At 40.8% G+C, this 13655-nt stretch overlaps 1 protein-coding gene across 1 annotated transcript in view; it reads left to right on the forward strand.

Annotated features, from left to right (window-relative positions):
* Window positions 1-13655, forward strand: part of LOC133981038 (uncharacterized) — a 50572-nt gene that overhangs the window by 34733 nt on the left and 2184 nt on the right. The window contains exons 3-5 of the mRNA XM_062419926.1: window positions 9373-9485; window positions 9602-9713; window positions 11101-11302. Coding sequence (XP_062275910.1) covers window positions 9373-9485; window positions 9602-9713; window positions 11101-11302 — 427 coding nt within the window. The remainder of the gene's footprint in view (window positions 1-9372; window positions 9486-9601; window positions 9714-11100; window positions 11303-13655) is intronic.

Below are 13655 nucleotides of genomic sequence, written 5' to 3' on the forward strand. Positions count from 1 at the left end.
TCAGGCACAAAAATGTTGTAATAACTTCTTGATGAAGTGGGAGAGAAGGATTGTGGTCATGTATTTTTTTTTGTTTTTGGCAGCTCTGCTTCTTAGAAGTGCTCTCTTTAAAAAAGCACCTGCACATTTCTCATCCAAAACTAAAAAAATGATTAGGTTATGCTGTCTCACCCAAATCATGTATTGCAGGGAGAGTCAGATCTTGGTGCCAAGACCAGCAGCACCAATATGTGCAGAGAAAAAGGGTAAACTATCTGGTACCAAATGCTGCTCTCTGCTGAAGTCTGGGGGAAATTTTAAGAGGTTTATTCTGACAGCTTTCCTAAAGAAAGCCTTCCTCTTCCTCTTTTCATCAGCTCATTTTCTTTTCTCTTGTTACTTACAATCATTCTTGGAGTATAAATATTTCTGTTGCTTGCAATGTCTCTAATGTTTCTATGTAATAAATGTTATTTCATTTGGAAATCACCCTTTGGAAGTTGAAGTAAGAGTAAAAAGGAGAATAAATGTTGGATTTCTCATTTAGTATAGTCTATATTAAAGACACCCTGTCTCCTAGAAATGATGTTTGTATACTACAAATTTGATTCATCAGATACATTTAGAGAAACAGTTGTCAGCTAAAAAATGTTTTGAAAGAGGAAATTGATGCCCAATAGTGATACCACAGCCACCATCACTGTTGGGTGTCTTAAAGGGGTCATCCTTATGCCCCCCCAGCCCTATGTTCCTCCCATCAAAATTAGGCCTTATGTTCCAGCAGCACATAATGCAGCGCATAATGCACATTACATGTTGTTGGTACATGGAAATGCGATTTCCTCAATACTGGTAAACTTTGACCTTTGGCCACCAAAACCTATTCAGTTCATCATTGAGTCCCAGTTGAAGCAATTCTGCCAAGGTGTTCTTGGGATACCACGCTAACTAGAATGGGTGGGACGGACATACTGTACAGTACATATGTATGGATAACCCGAAAACATAATACGTCTTGCCATGGCTATGGCTGGTGGAGGAGGATCACTTTTCTAAGCTTTTTTTTTTCATCTGTGAAAATGCTTGAAAGACAGGCGAAATTCTTTATTTTATTATTAAAGCTCATGTTTTTGACAGAGAAATGGCAGCGTGCAGCGGGTTCTCAGCTACCAGTGATAAGTAAATTTAAACCTAGTGTAGTTAGGTATAGCTCAGGTGAACTCCTTCAACTTGCTGTTCCCAAAACAGCAATTAAACCAGAGCTTGAAGGACAAGGGACTGAGGACAAGGGTCTGGAGGAGCAAGACACACCGGCTCAGATGACTCAGGAAGCGGTGTGCTCGTAAGCAAAAGAGAGGCAAGAGAGCCAGTTTGCTAACCAGGCTAAAGGCTAACAACAGACCTGCTCTTCCCACACTCTTCCTAGCAAATGTCCAATCGTTGGACAATAAGATGGACCTGATGCGGCTCCAAATGAACACTTATAGAGAGATGTGGAACTGCTGTGTATTTTTCCTGACGGAGACATGGCTACTAACAACATGCCGGACTCGGCTTACCAGAAAGATTCCTCTTTCTTGCCGACAGAAATCATCTGTTGGGGAAAACTCGTGGAGGAGGACTCTGCATCTACATCAACAAGCGTTGGTGCACAAACTGCAGTCCGGTGAGCAGTCATTGTTCTGAGTCGGTGCAATATTTATTGCTGAAATGCCGCCCGTTTAACCTGCCCCGGGAGTTCTGAGTGGTGTTTGTGGTGGCTGTTTACCGTAAAAAGGGCAAAGGCGACCTATGCCCAAAGAATTCAGGGTCATATGGCACCAATGACCCCTGAGGCATGTGGAAGGGTATAAAGAGCATCACAGACTATAAAAAGAGGGATGCTGACTGCCCTACAGATCCATCACTGCCTGATGCCCTGAATAACTGAGTCACCAATTCCTCCCGCACCAGGTTCACAGTCCTACCTGGAGAGCAGTCCCTCAAGGTGTCTACAGTGGACGTTGGGAGGACGTTACAGGGAGTCAACCCTCGAAAAGCAGCTGGCCCAGATGACATCCCAGGATGGGTTCTGAGGGAATGTGCTCAGGAACTCACTGAGGTACTGACAGACATTTTTAGCACTTCCCTGTCCCAGGCTCTGGTGGTCTGTTTCAAGAGGTCCACTATTGTCCCAGTACCAAAAACTTCTGCAGTGAGAGGCATGAGTGACTACCGCCTGGTGGCTCTCACCTTGACTGTTATGAAGTGCCTGGAGCAGCGGGTTCTGGCCCACATCAAGAACTCAGTTGACATCACTGTGGACCCACAGCAGTATGCATACAGGAAAAACCAGTCTGTGTCTGATGCAGAATCAGTTATCCACTCTGCTCTCACTCACCTGGAGGGTCAGGACACATACGTCAGGTTGCTCTTTCTGGACTTTAGTTCTGCTTTCAATACCATCATCCTGCAGACACTAGCCTACAAACTGCTGCTGCTGAGGCTGGAACCATCAATGTGCAACTGGGTTCTGGACTTCTTGACGGGCAGGCCACAGTCTGTGAAGATGCAAGGTGTCTCGTCCTCCACCATCGTACTCAACACTGGCTCTCTACAGGGGTGTGTTCTAAGCCCCCTCCTGTACACGCTACGATTGTTCTGCAAGGTACCCGGGCAATTGTATTGTGAAGTTTTCAGATAACACAGCCGTTGTTGGTCAGATCTCTAACAATGATGAGTCTCTGTACAGGAGGGAGGTGGGAGAGCCTGTGGACTGGTGTAAGGCAAACAACCTGTGCATCAATGTGGAAAAAACTAAAGATATGGTGGTGGATTTCAGAGTTCATACTCCTCCTCCCCTTTTCATTGGAGAAGCTGTGGAGTTGGTGACCACAGTTAAATACTTGGGCCTGCACATCTCCAACGACCTCAAGTGGACTATCAACACAGCTAGCATCATTAAGAAGGCTCACCAACGCCTGTATTTTATGAGGAGACTGAAGCAGGCCGGCCTCAGTGCTGCTATGTTGACTTCCTTCCTCCCCAATCGGTGTGTGGTGGAGAGCGTACTAGTATTAAAACAACATTTCTAGGAGACAGGGTGGATTTAACTTTTTAGTATCACTACGGTTTCAGCTCTCATTTTTTCTTCTTCCTTTCTGGTTAATCTATGTTTGCTCACTTGTTCATGAGACTTTGTCTTAAGACACATATCTATTGTTAAATGATTAGTTAACAGTTTTTCAAGTCTGTCTTAAACCAACAGTCAGGACCCAAGATGAACATTGAAACATGTTCTTCTAATGCTAAGTATGAGCAGGAGGAATTATTACAGCAAGAAAAGGTGATGGGGGACAGAATCTACAGTCTGCCTTCTATTTAAAAATGTATTTAAAAGTTTATCTGAAGCTAATATGAAGCTTCAGCTATCCAAATGAGTCAAATCAAGTAGATATGTGTCAACGTTACAGTCTTTAGTTCCAAAGTCCCTCTTTTTCTTACTATACTTCCACCACAGCTCAACAGGGAAAGACTGTCCGAGGAAACACAAACAGGGAATTTGATGCTAAAAAACTTAGACTGATGAAGCTCAATATAAGCTTCACATCTACTTTTAAATGATAAGTGTGGACACACTGTGGATCCTCCATCTTTTCCATTGAAAGCACATTTAAAGGTCTTTTATTAGTCAGTATAAACAGGAGCAATGATTACAGTGAGGAAAACCTCTTTCACTGTTCATACGGAAACCTGACTGCTGCTTTAAGACAGATTGGAACAATTGTGGACCTAATGGCACATTTTCACTGAAATATTTGTCTGGGTAGATAATTTAAACTACCCAGCAATTTGGGATTTATTTTCATTGTTTTCTCCATCATTTCAATCAGTTTTGATAATGTTACTTAATTGCTGAGATCTGGGAACAACATCATTACAAATCTTTCCAACAGAGTAAGAAACACAAGCACCCAGACTGTTAGGCAAGATGCCGACAAGCCAACAGTTTATTCAGATTATCTGAACCACTTCATTTGTGAGTAAAATCTAAAGTGACCCAATGAAATGTTGGTAAAAGGAATTTCAGAGTTAAAAGAAATCCCTGCAGTTATTATTACTGATAGAAATGATGGTAAAAAACACCCACAGCTGTATGTGTTTTGTGGGGGGAAATTAGGCACCAACTGAATTTGTCATTCATGCAGTTTCTCTGGAAGAAAAGGTGGCCTTTATGGCTGTCAATGGGAAAAAGACGCTGCTGTTATCGGCTTATATGGAGCACCGCAAACAAAGACAGGTCAGTGAAGTGAGTGTTTTTTTTTGCATGTGTAGCTTGTAAAACTACATGTAGTTCAGCCTGGCAGTAGTTTGAACAAACTACATTTCTACCCCTGGAGAAATGTAGTTTGTAAAACTACAGCTAAAAAAAAAGTAGCTTTAGCAACTACTTATAGTCATTTAACTCAGCGTTAAATAAATCAACATGTGGTGTATATGAAACAAAATATAATAGCCTACAAAAAATTCACATGCCAGCAGAAATATGCCTCTCAACTCAGTTTTATTTTTTTAAAGGAAAAAAGCTGACATTTTTGGTCAACATACTGTAGGTTCACCATAGACATGTTGGGTAATCTATAGACATGTTGGGTAATATAAAGAGAAAATGAAAATACCCAATACCCACTTGTAAATCAGAAATGTAAATCAGTCAACAAAAAATGTAATAAATACAAAGAGGCAGACACATTCTAGATCGGTGTGTCTTGAACAACAATGTTGGCATGACGTGATTCATGCCTTTTTTTTTTTAAGAGTTCTGGAACACAATAATGGTAAAATAAAATGTATATTATATAGGTCTTTTTTTAGTAAAAAGCTATTTAATGTTATTGGCCAAAATTGTAGTTTGTAAATTGAGTAAACAACAAAAAATGATCCAAAAAGTAGTTGAAATACTTGGGGAGAGGCATGGCAGGCATGTGTGTCAAGCAGTACCTTGGACACATCCATAATTTGTGGGTCCACCACCCAAAAAACTTAACTGTCATGAGAAAAACTTGATGAAGTCTTTGCTTGTCAATTCAAAACAGTGTCCTAGATCTGTGACTCACCTGCTGGCAGCCGAGCTTTGGAGACCAAAGACTGAGCCTCAGACTCACACAATGTGACCTGCAATAAAAGTACACAATCACTCACTGTGGTTGCATAGTTTAAAGGCGTCTTTAGAGAGCAGGTTAAATACCCGTGGCACCTGTGGGTGCAACATGGCAATCATACAAGTGAGTGTCAAAGGGGGTTAAAGGAAGGTCAAGATTTCAAAAGGAACGGTCATCTAATAAGACTTTACTGAAAAAATACCTGAAATGTAATACAATTTCCGTTGTGTGCACAAATAATCAGGCACATTATAACATTATCTTATCAGTCTATCAATCACTCAAATGACTTTATTCAAATGGAAAAGATTCACATTACTTTAAAGATAAACATTTGAATAACATTATTCTCATTCTTTTGCTCTTGGTGTGCCAGGTTCGTGTCATTTCCGTGGTGCGGAGGACCGAGAATCAAAACTATGACTGCAGCATGTGCTGCAATGAGAAACTGTACTTTTCTAAAGGTGTCGGCGATATCCACAAAGACCACTTCGGCTTCTCCTACGGCACAGCGGACATCATGTGTCTTCTCCCCGAAGGCTGTGAGACGCCCTCTCATATCACCGTGACCAACGATGCCCCCGGCTCTGGTACTGAAGGCTTGTGTGTTATTACATTACTATAATTTGTGGCATATTTGAAGATTACAGGAGACAACAGGTATTTTAACAGTTTATTTTGTTATAATTTAAGTTGCGGATTGTTCTCTGGATTCTCTGGTCTATAAAACATCAAACAGCTGAAAACAATAGAACTTAATCAATGAATCAGTTAATTTACATGGTACTTACTATAGACTGTAGTCAGACAGTAAAAGGACAGTTGGATTTGACATGGAGAAAAAAGGCAGTGCCAACTCTCACCTTTTATGTAAGGAAATGTAATCTTAACTGATCCTGGAGCTATTGTGCACAGTCTGCCATTCTTCACAAAAGGATAGGAAGACACATTGTCTCAGCTTCTGTGTGCTGGATGGGAATTTCCCCTTTGCAGTGTTAAGAACCATGAGCCATTTCTTTTTCATCTGTATATATTCAGTGAAGGAATTAAGCACTGATTACACTCATAGAATGACACACCTAAAATGACACACCTAAAACCTGCTCCAGGTTAAAAAACCTGGAGCAGCCCAGGACAACTGCTGAACAGGCCTTGAGTGAGGGCACTCGATTTTTACCGATTCTGGTAGTCTCAAACTCATTTCTCCAACCTTTAGGCTGCTACTTCCACATATAAGATAGTTGATGTCATCACAGGAGGAGCCAGTCCTAAAGACTGGACACAGGGTGGCAAAAAGGTCCAAAGTTTCTGAGCTCGCCAGTGGAGGAGTGGCCAGTCACATCAGCCAAAGAACTCACAGCCACTGCCAGAGAGATTAACAAGCTTCAAAAGAAGGCATTTGTTGCTGCACTGACAAGGGCCATGGCAAAGCATAGCATTGCATAGTTTAAAAGCTAAATAATTTAAAACATTGTATAATTTAAATACTAAAGTGAATAAAATGATTGTAAAACTGTTACATTGTGAAAGTGCAGTAAGCATTAAAAGTTATTAAATTCATTCATTGTTTGATATGAAGCTTAACAATTATGACAGTAATTTACTTTATTTGCACTTAATGTTTAAGTTAAGGGAAATAGGACAATGAGGCTTTTCAATATTTGCAAGTGTGTTTATTTTCCTGTTTACATTCATTTCGTGTTTATTTTATTTGCAATAGCATACAATATTTATATTTTCTGTGTTTTCTTTGTTAAAGGTTTTTCTCTTCATGAAACATCAAATGAAATACAGCTAATCCCATTCGGTCTAAACTGCACCTGTAAATAAAAGAAGGGAAAGGTTCATTTAGTGTAATCCAGTCAAACTCTGAGTATTAGAGTATCTATTTCAAGTGGAGAAGCTGCACAGAACTCTTAAGGTCATAACTTGACACAGAGAATATATTGATGATTTTTAGGGGACATAGCAGATGTTCTCAGTATTATTCGGATGGAATGAACTCACCTTTGTCAGCATCAGGACGTGGTGGGAAAGCTTGTTCCCTTATTTTGTTGATAGGAAGTTCACTGATGTTCCTGTGGAGAGATACGAAATAGCTACCCAAAATGAGTTAATAAGAATATTCTTTAAGGCCTGCTGACCTTATGTTCCACTGGTGCAGCAGACTGAAACTGTAAAAACCTTTTTATACATAGTCTAGTTTTATTGGACAGCAAGTTATTAGATGAGTTTTAGGTGTGTTTCAATGAGTGTGCAGTCTTTAAACCCACAGACATCAGCAGACATATAGGGCCCCATCTTGTCGTCGGCGCACAGTGGATGGCGAGCGTGGCGCATGTGTCTTTGTTAGTTTCCCCCGGTGCAGTTGTCGTTTTCTAGCCCTGCGCCCATGTTGTCTAAATAGCAATTGCACTTGCACCAGTCTGTGAGCCTATGGGCGTGTTGGTCTCAAAATGAGGTGTGGTCAGGCACATTGTTGGCACGTTGCTATTTTGAGGCAGAGGAAAGCGATTGCGCTACTGACCATTTTATCAACAAGAAAATCATCTGAACATCTGTGGTTAAAACATCTGTATTAATCTGTTAATGAATGTGGGTGATTCTTACAGTGTCTCTTATCCACAGCTGTTTATACTGTAGGACTGATATGTTGATAAGTCTGCAGCCTCTGAAATGCTGCACAGAGCGCAGTGCCATTACATACAGCCTTACTGTTTATTTAATCAGCTGATGATACCAGGCTGCTGCAGTATAACCACACACACCTTTACACCAGGCGGGGAGTTCCGGTATTCTGAAATGAGGCAAACGCAGAAGTAACTTAAAACTGCGTTCTATCAAAAGGCCACCAGGGGGCGACCGTTTTGGTGTCAAAAGGACTTCCGTCTCTATACAAGTCAATGGAGAATTCACCAACTTCTCACTTGATTTCTAACCTCAGTAAACGTTTTCAAAATGTGTTTATGGTCTCAATCGCTAGTTTAAAGCCTTCTTCAATGCAGTATGATGTTCATTTGGGACATTTTGACCTCCCTGATTTTATATTTGACGATAAAGCAGGGTATGCATTAGGGCGTGGCTACGTCGTGATTGACAGGTTGATTGGTTCACAGGTTCAGGAGGGCGCCACATGCCCCTCCTGATGCCCATATAAGTAGAATCCGTGTTTTTTTTTTCCCAGCATGCACCGGAAATTTTCAAGATGGCGCTGCTCAGATCCGAAACCATTCGCTTCCAAGCCACAGTCCACAAACCAATGGGTGACGTCACGGATGTTACGTCCATTTTATATACAGTCTATGCTTTACACCAGTGGTCTCCAACCCTGCTCCTGGAGAGCTACTGCCCTGCATGTTTTAGGTATCTCCTCACTCTAACTCGTTATCAAGCAGCTGAGGCTCGTCAAAGGGCTTGATAACGAGTTGATTATTAGAATCAGGTGTGTTAGAGTGAGGAGATACCTAAAACATGCAGGGCAGTAGCTCTCCAGGAGCAGGGTTGGAGACCACTGCTTTACACTCATCAGACTGGTCGGTTATATCTCCATATTCTTCTTTTATATGAATTAAATGTCAGGTTAGCAGCTCATTAGCTAACTTTCTTTTCAGCAAAAGTAACTATTGAAACGCATTGCTGGGTAAATACGCTGTTATAATAGCAATCCACCAAAGTGACAGCACTCCTGGATATTAAAAGGAATGGGAGATGACACTGATTGGTTTACTGCGTGTCACGCCCAAAACACGCCTATGATTAATGAGGGGACTTACGTCCAACCCTTTTACACTATGCGCCTGGTGCATTGACCATTTTTCCGCCGCTAAAATAGCAAAAGTGGATTTATAGCAAAGGCAGTTGCGCCTCGCGCTTCACGTCATGCGCTATAGATAATTAAAATGGGGCCCATGGTTTCTTCCCTTGAGACTGTTTTGTTGGGGTTTGTGGATTCTTCATTAACACACTGGTTACTTAAAGAGATAGAACTTTACTGTATCAATGACGTGAGCTTCATCCATGTTACAAGTACTACAGCTTCCGGCTTCAGCAGCTTACTTCACTCATAGACCAGGAACGCCCCGTGCTGTCTGCACATGATAAGATCTACAAAATGTGCTCTTATCATTACAGAGACGACTATTCAAGTGTTTTCCAACTTCTTTCCTATTTGAATATGCTATACATTAAAAAAGGAAAAAGAAATGCAAATGTTACAATATATCTAAAATAAACCTTTTCTGTGGCCTCTCAGATTTACATGAGCCGGTATATTTGGAGGTAAAAAACCAGAACAAGAGTGTCGCCTTACCTTACGACTTCACCGTCTGCATTTCCACCATGTTTAATTTTACCAACGTCCTGCAGGTAACATCACATTAACACTCATTAATTTTCTCAAAAATCCTTACCCAGTCAGGCAGAAGAATGAAATAAGACTTGTGGGCACATTTTCATCCACTAAATACTGTGTTTTATTGTAGTTGGTCCAGAGTTTGGAAATGATGCAGTTACTGGGGGTGGACAGAGTTGTCATCTATAAGAGCGACTGCAGCCCTGAAACACAGCGTGTACTGGACTACTACACAAAAAAAGGTGGAGTACGGTGTTTTCTTTGTTGTTGTTTTTTATGTGTGTGATTTTGTGTGTTTCCCCCACCTCGACAGTGCTAGCAACTGCAGCAGAAATACTTTACCTACCCATCAACTTTTCAAACTTTCAGCACTCTCAGCATTATTATCTGAGCAGTGCATTGTCTTTCTACTCCCAGGAGGATTTGGAGGAAGGCCCTGGAAAACCTTATCTTCAGAGCTATTGTAGGGGAGACACTTCACATTTTGAATTAGAAGAATAATGAATGAATTTGGAGTTAAAATGACTAAATGAAACAGAGCTGAAAATTATGGACATTTGAGGGTGTTAATTATGCTAAGATCAAATCTTACGTATGTGCACCTCCTCATGAGCAGGTGATTGATGCCACAGATTTAATAAGATTGGGCAGTTAAAAAAGTTTGTTGGTGCGCTCATATGAGCAAACCTCACAGAAAAAGTCCAAGATTTTTAGTATGAAGATGCTCTTGCATGAGGCCCACTGATCCCAAATCCTGCTGCTGCTAGAAACATACAGTATATGTGCCGAATATAACTACCAAGAGGCCGTTCCTCAAAGTTATGCAGAGGGGGTCAGGGATGATTTTTGCTTTTTGACTTTCTTCTAACCTTTGTTTTTCCTTGTATAAAGGACTCCAATGGAGTCACGTAATAGAAAAAAAAACTTGCCCTCTTTTGTTCTTCAGCAAATGGACCTGCCTGTTGTTGACTGTGGTGACCACATCACCCAGTAAATTCAATTGTATCTAGATTTACCAGCAGATTTAACGATAGTGAAACCAGTTAAATTGATTAAGCTTTTTGGAGTTTCACAGCTTTTATGTGTAATTTAGTGTTTATTGAGCAGTCAAGCAGCAATCTGCCATTACATTTAGATAAAGTTTAATTTATTGGGTGGATGAGGTCACCGGCATCCAGAGGAGGGCATGTAATCTATGTGCACGGATTGTGAATTCAGAGGAAGGTCTTAGAAATCTACCGCATGACACCAGGGGGACTCTGTAAAAAAGTGTTAAAATAAGAAAAGAAAAACCCTGTTGGGATGAACTAGTCACAGCCATTGGTTTTAAGGGTGCACTGGTCAAACTGGTTGGAACTTCTGGGCTAAAAGTCATAAGTCTTCAAAATTAAATGACAAAATACATAATTTGACTGAATGTAGATTAGGGTTTTCTGATCTGGACAACATTTGTCTGTTCCTTCCAAAACTGTTACAAATCACTCTTGGAGAATAAGTCTAATATAAATAATAATGATAAAAATAAGTCACATAATGTCTTATGTGACAAAGCAGTGATTCAAGTTTGGATATGGTTTACTCAAAAAAACAGCTTTGGTGTCCTTCAAAATTCTTCCAATGTCTCCTCAGGTTTAGTAGAGGTGATTTCTTGGACAATATCCAACCATCTGAAACCATCTCACAGCTGGAGGCCTCAGTTTGATCCAGGTGACATCCACTATTTCGGCCAGATCCCTGCTCTCACTGACTGTGTCTACAGATACATGTACCAGTCCAGATATGTGTCCCTGCAGGATACAGATGAGCTCATACTGCCTCAGTCAGTCAACAGGTAGACGTGATAATACAATTTTTTTCTAAATGAGATAATTTACTTTTGATGAGTTGTTTTGTTTTGACTGTATGGGCCTAGTTTACTAAAGGTTTGCATGTGTAAAAACATATGCAAACTTGACATTACATGCACAAAAATGTGCAAGCTGATCTACTAACGGGGTCCATCTAATGTGCCAAATAATACGTGCTGTCCATTTAGTACATTTGCCATAATGATTATGCAGTATGGGGTATCCATCCATTATCTAACGCTTATCTGCTGCAGCGCGGCAGCATTAGGCTAAGCAAAGGAACCCATATATCCTTCTCCCCAGCAATTATCGTAAGCTCCTCCTGGGGGACCCCGAGGCATTCCCAGGCCAGAAGGAGAGGAGTCTGGGAGGCATCCTGACCAGATGCCCAACTAACCTCAGCTGGCTCCTTTCCTGCCTTCCATCAACATTAGATAGGCACCAGTTTGCTTACAGGGCGAAAACTGAAGTGCAATACGTGAAGCTGTTAAAATGCTGCTAATTGGAGTGTGCAATATGCCATTCCTTCTTTTAAGTGCAATATATTGAGCTGTTATTTATTTATTAATTTGTAATTTTATCTTTTGAATTTTTATTTAACATTTTCGTTGGGTTTTTTTTCATCCAATTTCGTTGTACTTGTGTGTGACAAAGTGGGTGAAACCCATAATTTGTCACCTTTTTTCTTTCACCATCAACACCAGCTAACTTATTAATTTGACTGTTTGTTTAAACCATAAGTTTACCAGTAATCATATGCAGATGCATACTATCCTGGGTTTGTTTGTTTTGCATTATATTTGGTTACAATTTACATTCAGCAAACTTTTGGTCAAAGTAAAACAGACATGTATAAGGTTAATCTTCATTGGGTTTAGTTCTGAGTATCATAAGTTATGCATTGTCTTTCTTTGTTACTTAACAAACCCACCTTGTGCTTACCAAACAAAAGGAAAAACCGCCCAACTACTTCCTGTATTTATACACTGGTGATGTCAGTGGGTTGGACTTATTTTAGTCAGTTAAAGGGCTGATTTCATGTGTTTGATTTATTCTTGTTTTGGCTTATGGAAATGTTGGGAATGATGGGTGGTAAACAGTGTTGACTGATAAAAGTAGCATTGTTGCGTGCCAATTGGTAAGGGGGAGAAGACACCCCTGTAGTAATGGTTCTGCCGTATTGAGTGGAGGGCCTATTTAAGGGGAGATGTGTAGGTTTAGAGGAGGTCAGGGGATGAGGGTGTAGCTGTGTGCATTTATCCATGCCTTAGTTGAGTACCTTGAGTTAAAAGCATTTCTGCAAATGCATTTTAATTTAAATATTGGTCACAATTTGCTTCCATAGTTGTCATTTGCACATTTATTGTTAGTAGATCATCGCACACTAACCAAATGTGCAATCTGTTGCACTGCACACACAGTGAAACACAAACTCAGGCTACATTCAAATCCGAGGGCTCAATACTCAGATTTTTTAGTCAAATCTGATATTATTGTGTTGGTGATATTTTGTGTTTGTAAGTGACAATAAGGTCATTTTTGAGACCATCAGATCAGAAATATGGATGTGCTGGTTTCTCATGAAAAGTGCAAAATACTTTTGAACATGTAAGAATTTGTAAGCAGTCATAAAGCATCACTTAAGGTCACAGAAGATTAAACAAGTTGTACAAATGTACTAATGCATTATATGCACCGCCTGTAACAGTTGTGGAGGTGGTAGGGTTAGGGTTGCAGGGTTGCAGCACAGAACACCCAGGTGCAGTTTGAAGTGATCTTTATTATATACACAGAAAAGGTAACAGAACAGGTATCAGGCAGGATGTGTAGGGGGCAGGACACAGAGTTGGCAGCAGTTAAGGCAATGCCAGTAGCACTCATGGAGATGAGATTGACCAGACAAGTCTCTGAGCTCTCCTGACAGGATCGAAGCCGGAAGACGCCACACAAGCCACAGGCGATCCTTGAGGTCAGGGACAGAAGGCTGGAGAGGAGAGGAGGTCAATAGTAAGCAGGGTCAAAACCAGGGAATCAGTCCGTGAATTAGTGCTGGAAGGTCTGGCATGAAGCAAATGCAAAGAGTGAATGAACAACAGGAGTATATATACTGGCTAAATTACAGACGAGATGCGGCTGAGAGTCCAGGTGATTACAGATGGGTTGCAGCTGAGTGCCCAGGTGAACAAAGTTAACTGATGAGGTGGGTGTGGCTAACTGGCAGGAGTGGAGCAGAGGTGGGGTCAGTGGAAATTTACCAGAGTTGCAGGTAAAGAGCAGATCTGTGTCACCGCCATTAAGAACTATGTTGTATATTAGTGCTTATGCAGTTCTGTAATC

Source organism: Scomber scombrus, chromosome 5 (assembly GCF_963691925.1).
Source record: "Scomber scombrus chromosome 5, fScoSco1.1, whole genome shotgun sequence".
Classification (NCBI taxonomy): domain Eukaryota; kingdom Metazoa; phylum Chordata; class Actinopteri; order Scombriformes; family Scombridae; genus Scomber; species Scomber scombrus.